Source organism: Bos mutus, chromosome 22, assembly GCF_027580195.1.
Source record: "Bos mutus isolate GX-2022 chromosome 22, NWIPB_WYAK_1.1, whole genome shotgun sequence".
Taxonomy (NCBI): Eukaryota; Metazoa; Chordata; class Mammalia; order Artiodactyla; family Bovidae; genus Bos; species Bos mutus.
In genome coordinates, this window is record NC_091638.1 from 71,140,521 (window position 1) to 71,153,025 (window position 12,505).

Here is a 12,505-nt window from a genome sequence, read left to right on the forward strand (position 1 = left end):
TGGATCCTCACCTGCACTGAGCCCTTCAGGCCAGAGGCAGAGCTGGGTAGGGACAACACAGAGGCCCAAAGAAATCTCACAGCTCTCATGGGTTGTTACCCCCTCTCCCTTGACATATAACCCTAGAATGGTTACCCTGAAATTAATCTGATATGACCTGCCTTCCTGTACCTTAACAGCAGAGGATGGGGAATGTTTGAAGAGGTAAATAATGTTGGCAGGTGTGTGTGTACACACGTGTGTGTATCTGTGGGCAAGTACGATTAAAGGCAACTAAATCCTAATGAAAGTGTCCACCTTTATGTCCACTTTTTCAGGCTTAATAAATTGCGATCAAGACAAGTCCAAATGAAGATGTGACTATTTTAGGGACTTTTCTGGTGGTCCCGTGGTTAAGACTATGTGCTCCCAATGCAGGGGGCCTGGGTTCAACCCCTGATCAGGGAACTAGATTCTGCGTGCTGCAACTAAGACCCGGTGAAGCCAAAGAAAAAGATATGACTATTTTAAAAGTCCCCCGCCTTCTCATTATAAGAAAATAAGTTCACTTCCTCCTTCCAGCATGCATGACAGATTGCATTGAGTGGAGCTTTGGTTGGGATGGGCCGTGGAATTTATTCTCTGTTTTGCTGGTTGGGGACAACTAAGCTTGTTCTCCTCAGTCAGGAAGGATACAAAGCTGGTGCCTTGGAGCTCAAGTGACTCAGCTTCTCTAGCACTAGGTGCTGCTGATTGCTCTCTAGATGTCCAAGGGAACTTCAGAACTGAGCTCCTAGTGGCTCAGACAGGACCATAACCTTAGGTTTGGTCAAGTTTGGAAGCCTTTGGAATACAGGCTATGGTCAGTTTCCCTTCTCATGCCTGCACTTCGTTCTTTCCTAAAGCTTCTGGAGGAGTGTTTGCATCAGGGAAATCCAGAGGAGCAGAGGCTGCTATAGCTCTTGCCCAAGCAGAGACTACCCAGCATTCACTGGTGCTCAGCTGACTTCAGAGCTGTGGGTACCCAGAGCATCACCACCCCAGAGGAAGCCAGAAAGCAGTCAGCCTTAGTCCACCTGAGGGAGACAAGGAAAGCTTCACAGAGCAGGTAGCCAGCTGGGGCCTGACCAGGGGAAGTGTCAGGTAGGTAAAAGAAGGTTACGATGAGGGGTGGGATGGGCACACATGAATAGGTCCTACCGAAGCAAGAGAGAGCCTAGTTGAACCCATTCCCAGCTTTATCCCTGGAAATACGGTGTGCTCAATTGCTCAGTCATGTCCCACTCTTTTTGGCCTCACGGACTGTAGCACGGCAGGCTCCTCTGTCCCTAGGACTTTCCAGGCAAGAATTCCGGAGCAGGTTGCCATTTCCTATTCCAGGGGGATCTTCCCAACCCAGGGATCAAACCTGAGTCTCCTGTGGTACTGCATTGGCAGGTGGATTCTTTACCACTAGCACCACCAGGGAACCCCCAGGAATATGGTTACAGGTTATTTGCATCACCCCAGTCGTACGGGTGGGGGAATGGTTAGCAACAGTGACTTTTTAAGACTTTATTTGGCTGTGCTGGGTCCTTCATTGCTCCATGTGGGCTTTCTCTAGTTGTGGCAAGCGGGGACTACTCTCTGCTGCAGTGCACGGGCGTCTCACTGCGGTGGCTTCTCTTGTTGCAGAGCACCAGCTCTAGAACATGGGCTCAGTAGTTGCGGTGTTCAGGCTTAGCTGTCCCTCGGCATGTGGGATCCTCTTGGACCAGGGATCGAACCTGTGTTCTCTGCATTGGTAGCCAGATTTTAAACCACTGGACCACCAGGGAAGTCCCAGCAGTGACTTTTAAAGGGGAAGAGTTTTAAATGTTTCCTTTATCAAACTGTTAGTCACTCAGTCGTGTCTGACCCTTTGCAGCCCCATGGATGGTAGCTCCTCTGTCCATGGAATTCTCCAGGCAAGAACACTGGAGAGGGTTGCCATTCCCTTCTCCAGGGGATCTTCCCAACCCATGGCTAGAACCTGGGTCTGCTGCATTTCAGGCAGATTCTTTACTGTCTGAGCCACCAGAGAATACTTTCGTTGTCATGTGTAAGAGAAATCTGTGCTGAACACAGATGCTAAGATTTTGTCCCATTTTTCCCCCTAGTTTCTTAGTTTTTACATTTAGCACTACAATCCATCATGAATTAATCTGGTAGATGGTATGAGTAGGGTTGGAGATTTTAAATATATCCAACGGTTAAAAAAAAAAAAATTATTCTCCTCGCACTAAATTGCTTTTCCACCTTTGTCCAAAACCATGTGACCATACATATGTATTTTAAACAACAAATTTCTCTCATAGATAGGGCTACTTAGGTTTTACATTTCTTTTTGCGGGACTGAGATAATTTGTATCTTCCAAGAAATCTGTGTTCATCTAGATTGTCTAACATCATAAACTGTCCATAATATTCTTTTAGTATCTGTAGGATCTGTAGTGTTTCCTCTTGTTCCTGACATTGGTCATTTGTTTATTCTTTTTCTCTTTATCAGTTTTGAAAGAGGTTTACATTTTTTTTTTTTTTTTTGAGCTTCTTAAAGAATCAGCTTTTGGTTTAATTAAACTTTTCTCTACTATTTTTTCTTTCCAATGTCATTGACTTCCACTCTACCTTTGTTATTTCCCTTCTGCCTGTATTTTGGGTTGCTCTTCTTTTTCTAGTTTCTTAAAGTGGAAGCTAGGGTCGTAGATTTGAGACTTCTTCTAATATAAGCATTTAGTGCTATAAATTTCCCTCTAAGTACTGCTTAACTTGCATTATAAGATACAAGGTCAACACACAAAAGTCAACTGGATTTCTATATACCAGCAATGAACAAGTAGAAACCAAAATCAGAAAGACAATACCATTTATAAAGGCTCCAAGAAAATACTTAGCTAGAAATCTAACCATACTTAACAGAATCTGCATGCTGAAACTACAAGATGCTGATAAAAGAAACTAAAGATGCGAATAAATGGAGAGCTATGTCACGTGACTCACCATCACTAACATGTCAACTCTCCCCAAGTTTATCTACAGGCTTAATATAATTTCAATCAATATCCCAGCAGCACTTTTATATAGATAAGTTGATTCTAAATTTTATACAGAAAGGCAACACTGATAGAAAAGCCAAGATAATTTTGAAAGGGAAGAATAAAAATGGAGAAACCACACTATCAGATTCTTAGTACTTTAAGCTACAGTAATCTCGACCATGCAACGTGGTCAAGACTACTGTAAAAGGAGAGACCCATAGACCAGTGAAGGAGAATATGAAGTCCAGAAACCGATACAGTCAAATACGGCTGACTGACTCTTGATAAAGACACAAAAGAAATTTAGTGAAAAAGAACAGTCATTTAAACAAATGGTCCTAAAACAACTGGGAGCATAAGATATGCTCCGAAAACAAAAACATAAACTTCACATTAAAAAAAATTAACACAAACTAGATCATAAACCTAAATGTAATATGTAAAACTATAAAATATTTAGGAGAAAACATAAGAGAAAGTCTTACAACTGGAGCTGGACAAAGATTTCTTAGACATGAAGCCAAAAAGGCATAATCCATAAAAGGAAAATGTTAATAAATTGAAATTTATCAAAAGTAAAATTTGTGCTTTATGAAAAATACTGGTAAGTGAATGAAAAGACAAGTTGCAGACTAGGACAAAATAGTGCAAAGCACGTATCTGACAACAGATTTATGTCTAGAATATACAGATTCTTTCACTGGTCATAACAAACACCCTCTTCCAACAACACAAGAGAAGACTCTATACATGGACATCACCAGATGGTCAACACCGAAATCAGACTGATTATATTCTTTGCAGCCAAAGATGGAGAAGCTCTATACAGTCAGCAAAAACAAGACCAGGAGCTGACTGTGGCTCAGACCACGAACTCCTTATTGCCAAATTCAGACTTAAATTGAAGAAAGTAGGGAAAACCACTAGACCATTCAGGTATGACCTAAATCAAATCCCTTATGATTATACAGTGGAAGTCAGAAATAGATGTAAGGGCCTAGATCTGATAGATAGAGTGCCTGATGAACTATGGAATGAGGTTCGTGACATTGTATAGGAGACAGGGATCAAGACCATCCCCATGGAAAAGAAATGCAAAAAAGCAAAATGGCTGTCTGGGGAGGCCTTACAAATAGCTGTGAAAAGAAGAGAAGCAAAAAGCAAAGGAGAAAAGGAAAGATATAAACATCTGAATGCAGAGTTCCAAAGAATAGCAAGAAGAGATAAGAAAGCCTTCTTCAGCAATCAATGCAAAGAAATAGAGGAAAACAAGAGAATGGGAAAGACTAGGGATCTCTTCAAGAAAATCAGAGATACCAAAGGAACATTTCATGCAAAGATGAGCTCGATAAAGGACAGAAATGGTATGGACCTAACAGAAGCAGAAGATAGTAAGAAGAGATGGCAAGAATACACAGAAGAACTGTACAAAAAAGATCTTCACGACCCAGATAATCACGATGGTGTGATCACTCACCTAGAGCCAGACATCCTGGAATGTGAAGTCAGATGGGCCTTAGAAAGCATCACTACGAACAAAGCTAGTGGAGGTGATGGAATTCCAGTTGAACTATTCCAAATCCTGAAAGATGATGCTGTGAAAGTGTTGCACTCAATATGCCAGCAAATTTGGAAAACTCAGCAGTGGCCACAGGACTGGAAAAGGTCAGTTTTCATTCCAATCCCAAAGAAAGGCAATGCCAAAGAATGCTCAAACTACCGCACAATTGCACTCATCTCACACGCTAGTAAAGTCATGCTCAAAATTCTCCAAGCCAAGCTTCAGCAATATGTGAACTGTGAACTTCCTGATGTTCAAGCTGGTTTTAGAAAAGGCAGAGGAACCAGAGATCAAATTGCCAACATCTGCTGGATCATGGAAAAAGCAAGAGAGTTCCAGAGAAACATCTATTTCTGCTTTATTGACTATGCCAAAGCCTTTGACTGTGTGGATCACAATAAACTGTGGAAAATTCTGAAAGAGATGGGAATACCAGACCACCTGATTTGCCTCTTGAGAAATCTGTATGCAGGTCAGGAAGCAACAGTTAGAACTGGACATGGAACAACAGACTGGTTCCAAATAGGAAAAGGAGTTCGTCAAGGCTGTATATTGTCACCCTGTTTATTTAACTTCTATGCAGAGTACGTCATGAGAAACGCTGGACTGGAAGAAACACAAGCTGGAATCAAGATTGCCGGGATAAATCTCAATCACCTCAGATATGCAGATGACACCACCCTTATGGCAGAAAGTGAAGAGGAACTCAAAAGCCTCTTGATGAAAGTGAAAGTGGAGAGTGAAAAAGTTGGCTTAAAGCTCAACATTCAGAAAACGAAGATCATGGTATCCGGTCCCATCACTTCATGGGAAATAGATGGGGAAACAGTGGAAACAGTGTCAGACTTTATTTTTCTGGGCTCCAAAATCACTACAGATGGTGCCTGCAGCCATGAAATTAAAAGACGCTTACTCCTTGGAAGGAAAGTTATGACCAACCTAGATAGCATATTGTAAAGCAGAGACATTACTTTGCCAACAAAGGTTCATCTAGTCAAGGCTATGGTTTTTCCTGTGGTCATGTATGGATGTGAGAGTTGGACTGTGAAGAAGGCTGAGCGCCAAAGAATTGATGCTTTTGAACTGTGGTGTTGGAGAAGACTCTTGAGAGTCCCTTGGACTGCAAGGACATCCAACCAGTCCATTCTGAAGGAGATCAGCCCTGGGATTTCTTTGGAAGGAATGATGCTAAAGCTGAAACTCCAGTACTTTGGCCACCTCATGTGAAGAGCTGACTCATTGGAAAAGACTCTGATGCTGGGAGGGATTGAGGGCAGGAGGAAAAGGGGATGACAGAGGATGAGATGGCTGGATGGCATCGCTGACTCGATGGACCTGAGTCTGAGTGAACTCCCGGAGTTGGTGATGGACAGGGAGGCCTGCTGTGCTGCGATTCATAGGGTTGCAAAGAGTCGGACACGACTGAGCGACTGATCTGATCTGAAACAGCAAGAAAACTAACAACTCAATTTAAAAATGAACAAATGAGTTGAACAGACACTTCGCCAAAGATACGAGATGGCAAGTAAGCACATGAGATGATGTTCAGCATGACCAGCTGTTAGGGAAATGCAAATTAAAACCATGAAGAGGGAATTCCCTGGTGATCCAGTGGTTAGGACTTAGACTCCAAGCTTCCAGTGCAGGGGGCACAGGTTTGATCCCTGATTGGGGAACCAAGATCCTGCAAGCCTCACAGTGCCGCCAAAGTAAAAAAAAAAAAAAATACAACAAACCACAACAAGAACTCACTCCACATCTATAAAAACAGCAAAAATAAGAAGCACCGAGAATATCAAGTGCTGGTGAAGACGCAGAGGAACTGTAACTACCCTTTTGCTGATTTAACCATTTCTTCTCAAACCCACCATACAAATAAGCTTACAAGAGGCCGTATTTTGACATTATGGCTTTGGGCAAACACACCCTCACCAGCAGACTCAACACAAGTTTTCTCATCCAAGAACATGTGTGTGCACGCATGTACACTGTGTCAGTCCTTTCTGTGACCCCATGGACTGTAGCCCGCCGGGTTCCTCTGTCCATGGGATTCTCCAGGCAAGAATATTGGATCTTCCCGACCCAGGGATTGAACCCACGTCTCTTAGGTCGCCTGCACTGGCAGGTGGTTCTTTACCACTAGCACCACCTGGGAAGCCCAGAGAACATATGCAACAAACTTAAATTGTTTAAATGAATAGTAAAATGTTTTCCTTTTCATGGGTGGAGTCTTCTAGATCTCAGCCTGTTATGTGTATTTGCTCTTTGCTCATTTAAAAAAATCTCTTATATTCAGCCTTGATTTTGTCCTGAAGTAGGGTCAGCGAACATTTTCTGTAAAGGTATAGAATAAATACTCTCTGAAGTAAGCCAGAAGGAAAAACACCAATACAGTATACTAACGCATATATATGGAATTTAGAAAGATGGTAACGATAACCCTGTATACGAGACAGCAAAAGAGACACTGATGTATAGAACAGGCTTATGGACTCTGTGGGAGAGGGAGAGGGTGGGAAGATTTGGGAGAATGGCATTGAAACATGTGAAATGTCATGTATGAAACGAGATGCCAGTCCAGGTTCAATGCACGATGCTGGATGCTTGGGGCTGGTGCACTGGGACGACCCAGAGGGATGGTATGGGGAGGGAGGAGGGAGGAGGGTTCAGGATGGGGAACACATGAGAAATAAAGGAATAAAAAATTAAAAAAAAAAGAATACATACTCTCACCTCTGGGAGACATTAGGCCTCTGCTGTAACTCCTTAACTCTGCCCTCAGCAGGGCGGATGGGGACAGTAGTTAATTCATGTCTACAGAGCGGGTTCCAATAAAACTTGAGAAAAACGGACTGTGACTTAATTTGCCCATAGGCCCAAGTTCACCAACCCCTGTCCCAGGAGCTGGAGAAGGAGATGGAGCTACGGCAGGTTTAGTACACAGCTGGCAGCAGTGGGGCAGAGCCAGCTTCCATGGAGAAGCATTTAATGAGGCGGCTAATGAGCACTGAACCTGGCGGCTGCCTGGTTTTGCTGGAGAAACATCCCAGCTGCTTGCATGTACTGGTCCCACGGCAGTTTCAAGAGACATCCCCTTCCTCACCCAGATCTGCTTCAGTGGCCTGTCCATGTTCTAAAGTCCTTTCAGCATCTGTGCGGCGAGGGTGGATGGAACCTGAGGCGTGGAGGGGCTGAGGGCCTGTGTTAAGTGGCAGAGCTGTGTCAAGAGCCCAACTCTGACCTCAACTCCAAGTCTGACCCACTGAACGAGCCCCTCTTTCCAGGCAGGGCGGTGCCCAGAAAAACAGGCTTTTAATGTCCCCTGCCTCAACACGAAAGTAACTGAAGTGTTTCTCAGGGTTGTTCAGGGCTGCCATCAGAATCACCTGCCCCATCCGCCTCTCTGGGGGTGGGATCCAGCTGACCTTGACACATACCTCCTCCTCCGGCCCCTCAGGTGGCCCAAGACAGAGCCAGGGTCCAGGGCTTTGTGCAGAGAAGCCCTGGTGCCATGATACCCACAGCAGGCTTAAAGGAATAGACTTTATTAACCTAGCTTTCAAACACTAGAGGCTAAAATTCAGCTGAACTCTAACAATCTATTTACAGAGTGCTGTCCACAGACCAGGTGGGGTTGGGCCACTCTTCACCCATGACACAGAGGACGTTTATATACACCTGACCAAACCCTCAGTGACAGGATACCAGGCAGGAGGGCAGTAGGTCAACAGAGAGATGGACAGACAGACACAGACAGAGGCCGAGATGGTCGAGCGGCCCGCGGGCTGGCTCAGCGCTTCTTCAGGCTGTAGGCCAGGCTGCCAGGGACCCTGGGGCCCTGCAGGGGTGGCGAGTTCCACACGGCGGAGCTAGTGCGCTTATGGTAGCGGGGCTTGCTCTTCTGAAAGATTTCCTCCAAGTCCAGTTGGAGGAGGCTTCCGAAGAGGTCCAGAAGGTCTGGGGGCTGGTAATACTGGCGGATGACGGCCTGGCTGAGCTGGGTGCCTGCAGGGGCACATGAAGGGCTGGCTCACTGCCCTGGGTTCCCCCTGAGCCTCCTCCCATCTCCCTGCCATCCCACAGAACCCCTGTCAACCTCTCCGCCTCATCACTCCCCCACCTCCTGCCACATCAACTCTCCTCAGAGTCTTCCTCCACAAAACAGCGATAACCCCTCACTACCCGCTCCTGCAGCCCTGCTCTGGCAGCTCACGTGAGCCAGGTACTCGGCCGAGGTCACTGCATGACCGCCTCATTGTGAGACCACCACGGCCACCTTGGTGAGACCTGCCCAAAGGCACACAGCTGGTGGCCGGCAGAGCTGGGGTCTGAAGACAAGTCCAGCTCGAGTAGCCATGCTCGACGGCCTTGATCGGCTACTCGTGACATCAACACTGCAGCCCCTATCATGTACAGTGCAGGCTGGGGCTGCTGGAGGCTCAGAGCCTAGAGTGAGGCTGAGGAGGAACCCAGGGGGTCAGGGTGGCAGAATGCGTGCCCAGCGCTTGCCTGGTACCAGGCCTTCCTGCACTAACGTGCTTCGTCATCAGTAGCCCTTCTCAGCTGGGTGCTCTCAGCACCCCCATTCCAGATGGGAAAACTGAGAGTTCAAGTGGGCTAGTCAAGGTCAACCACAATTAGCCTGCCATCCCAGCCACACTGACTCCTGCCAGCTGCCACCTCCAGAATGACTTACTATTAAGGAGATGGAGTCAGATTCCAGTTACTGTGGGGTTTAGATGAGGTGAGACTCACAGGGCCTGTGGTCTGTAGAGGGCTGAGCTTCCGGGGCTCTGGGCCCTTCCTCCGGGGAGTGAGGCCCACCCCGCCCCCAGCTCAGCCAGCTCTGTGAGATGGGCACCCACTGGCCTCGCTCACTCCCACAGGCTTTGGACCCAGGCCTAAGGCACCTTCAAACTCACCCACACTCCCGTTTAGAGACGTGTAAACTTGGGGACCAATCCTGCTCAAGGGCCCCCATCTCCACCCCCAACTCCTGCCACCAGCTGGCCAGAACCCCTGCTCCAGCTCTTCATGCACGGCCAAAGCCCTGCTACCTCTGAGCTCTATTCCCATCCCAGGCAACATATTTGGGTCTATCTGGCCTGCTGGGTGGGGCTCCCAGGGGGAGGCCAGTCTGAGACGGAATACCCAGCACCACGCCTGCCAGCAGTCAGCCAGGATCTAACACATCTGCTGAGAATGGAGGCACCCACCACCGTAGATCTGGTCTACAGGTGAGCCCACTGGTCACAGGGCACCCACCCTTCCCAGGAGCGTCCAGAGGTCCGATGCAGAGTTGGCTCAAGACTCAAGCTGCCAGCCCATGAGCACAATGGGCTCCTGACACCCACAGCTGCTGAGCCCTCGGAGTCACAAGTGGGTACCTGCCCTCCTGGGGGGCTCCAGGCCCTGCTCACCTCGGGCCCAGCTGGGGATGGGCTTCCGGGGATGGGCCTCGTCATCGGTGGAGTCATCACTGTTTAGATCCATCCCGTAGTCATCCGCATTGATCTTGGGGGGGGCCCTGTGCCCCTGAGGGGTCATCTGATACGAGGTACAAGCTGGAGACTGGAAAAGATGAACATGGCTACTGGCTGCCCGCCCTGCATGCTGGCCTCTCCTGAAGCTGAGAAGCACCAGGCTCTGGCCACCTCCCCTCATTTCACAGGGAAAAGAAAGAAAAAGGTTCAGGGGTCGCTTTTTGATTGGGGGAAAAAAAAAACCATGCCACATACATGACTCTTGTGTCTTCCTTTTTCATGTAAAAGTGTGTTACAAACGTTCTTCCGGGTCAGTGTGTGTGTGTGTGTATGTGTCCTTTGAATGGCTGCAGGGCGCTGCACTGGGAGCGCCATGGTTTGTAATTTAACCACCCGGTTCAGCGACTGTCCAAGTTTTCAGCATCCTAAACTATATTGCAACGAAAACCTTTCCTCACACTATATCCGTCTGTAACAGCATTAACAGCCTAAATGCTTGTCGGGAAGGGCTGATTAAAGAAACTCTGGTACCAACTAAGTGGAACACAGCCACCAAAGGAAATTAATAAATGGTGAAACAGGTGTGTACAATACATTAAACAAGCAAAAAAAGGAGGGGAAACAGGCGTGTACAACACATTAAACAAGCACAAAAAAGGAGGGGAAACAGGCGTGTACAACACATTAAACACGCAAAAAAAAAGGAGGGGAAACAGACGTGTACAACACATTAAACACGCAAAAAAAGGAGGGGAAACAGGCGTGTACAACACATTAAACAAGCAAAAAAAAGTAGGTGAAACAGGCGTGTACAACACATTAAACATGTAAAAAAAAAAGCAGGGAAACAGGTTGTGTACAATACATTAAACAAGCAAAAAAAAAGGAGGTGAAACAGGTGTGTACAATACATTAAACAAGCACAAAAAAGGAGGTGAAACAGGCGTGTACAACACATTAAACACGCAAAAAAAAAGGAGGAAAAGAAACAAATCAAGCTGCCAAAGGGTATGTGTTCTGGACTGAATGTTTGTATTCTTCTCCCACATTCCTATGATAAATCCTAATCCCCAGTGTGATGGTATCTGGAGGTGGGACCTTTGGGAGGCACAGCCCTCCTCAGTGGGTTCAGTTCCCTTAGAAAAGACCCCAGAGAGCGCCCTCTCCCCTCCAGCCATGTGAGGACACAGCAAGAAGACGGCCATCTGTGAACCAGAGGAGGCCCTCACCTGCCAGCGCCTTGACCCTGGACTTCCCAGTGCGTCTGCTGTTTAAGCCGCCCAGTCTAGGGTCATTTGTTGTAGCAGCACGAAGAGACTGAGACGGTATGTACAGTCTGGGCCCATTTAAAAAACTATACATATGTGTGCGTGAGAAAAAGTGTGTACAAAATATTTATGAATATTTAAATATAGAAAGAAATACACCAGACTTAGACTTTTCCTTTGAGGGCACCTTTCTTTTGCTTTGTATTCTTTTATAAAGTTCAACTTCTTTTTTTTTTTTTGAACTACTTTCTACTTTCAGAATAAAGAACAATACATATATCAAAAATAGTGGGAGGAGAAAAAAACACTTGGGCCAATTGTATCCTTCCTGTTTCTCATGAAGGAAAGTGAAGGTCGCTCAGTCGTGTTCAACTTTTTGCGACCCCATGGACTGTACAGTCCATGGAATTCTCCAGGCCAGAATACTGGAGTGGGTAGCCTTTCCCTTCTCCAGGGGATTTTCCCAACCCAGGGATCGAACCCAGGTCTCCCTCATTACAGGTGGATTCTTTACCAGTTGAGCCACAAGGGAAGCCCCCCTCTTTCTCATGGTCCTAATATACTCAGCCTGTGCCTCCAGCTCCTGGGAAGAGAATCATCAGAGACAGAGGGCCCTCTCCACCCTGACGCCCAGGGCTCACCTGCACGTCCACGGTCACATTCAGGCTATTGCTGGCAGCCGCGGCCTCCTTGGCCTTCTTCTCCTGTTCCTCCTGTAGCCGCTGCTCAGCCAGGCGCTGCTGCTCTTCCTGGGGCCCGGAGACAGCAGGAGGCAGGATGTCACAGATCAGGGGAGTGCACTCCCCTCCTCTGCGCCAACCCCAGCACAGCCAGGCGGGCACAGCAGCTCCTGCCCGAACCACTGGAGCCAGGTGGCCCCAGCCCAGAGCTCAGTGCAGAGCCCACGGGAGCCACACACCCAGCCCCCCGTTACCTTTCTCTTCTTCTCCTCCAGCTCCCGCTGCAGCCGCTCCTTCTGTAACCGCAAGGCCTTCTCTCTCTCCTGCAGCTCCCTGAGGACCAAGACAGAGCAGGTCAGGGCGGGAAGCCGAGCCCCTGTTCCGTCCCTGCCAGGGAAGCCAGGCCCCCTGGCCCACTGGAGGGGCGGGCACGCCAGCTGAGGGCCAGCAGCTACACTGGGGGCTGGCGTGCACACCC

The 12,505-nt window shown here is 47.4% G+C and overlaps 1 protein-coding gene across 2 annotated transcripts in view; it reads right to left on the reverse strand.

The window, feature by feature from the left end:
* Nucleotides 1-8,118: 8,118 nt before the first annotated feature.
* INCENP (inner centromere protein) overlaps nt 8,119-12,505 on the reverse strand; it is a 31,690-nt gene continuing 27,303 nt past the window's right edge. For both annotated transcript variants that reach the window (XM_070359186.1, XM_070359185.1), the window contains 4 exons: nt 12,282-12,360; nt 11,989-12,096; nt 10,017-10,167; nt 8,119-8,601 (listed from right to left, as the gene is read on the reverse strand). In XM_070359186.1, coding sequence (XP_070215287.1) covers nt 8,387-8,601; nt 10,017-10,167; nt 11,989-12,096; nt 12,282-12,360 — 553 coding nt within the window. In that variant the 3' untranslated portion in view covers nt 8,119-8,386. The remainder of the gene's footprint in view (nt 8,602-10,016; nt 10,168-11,988; nt 12,097-12,281; nt 12,361-12,505) is intronic.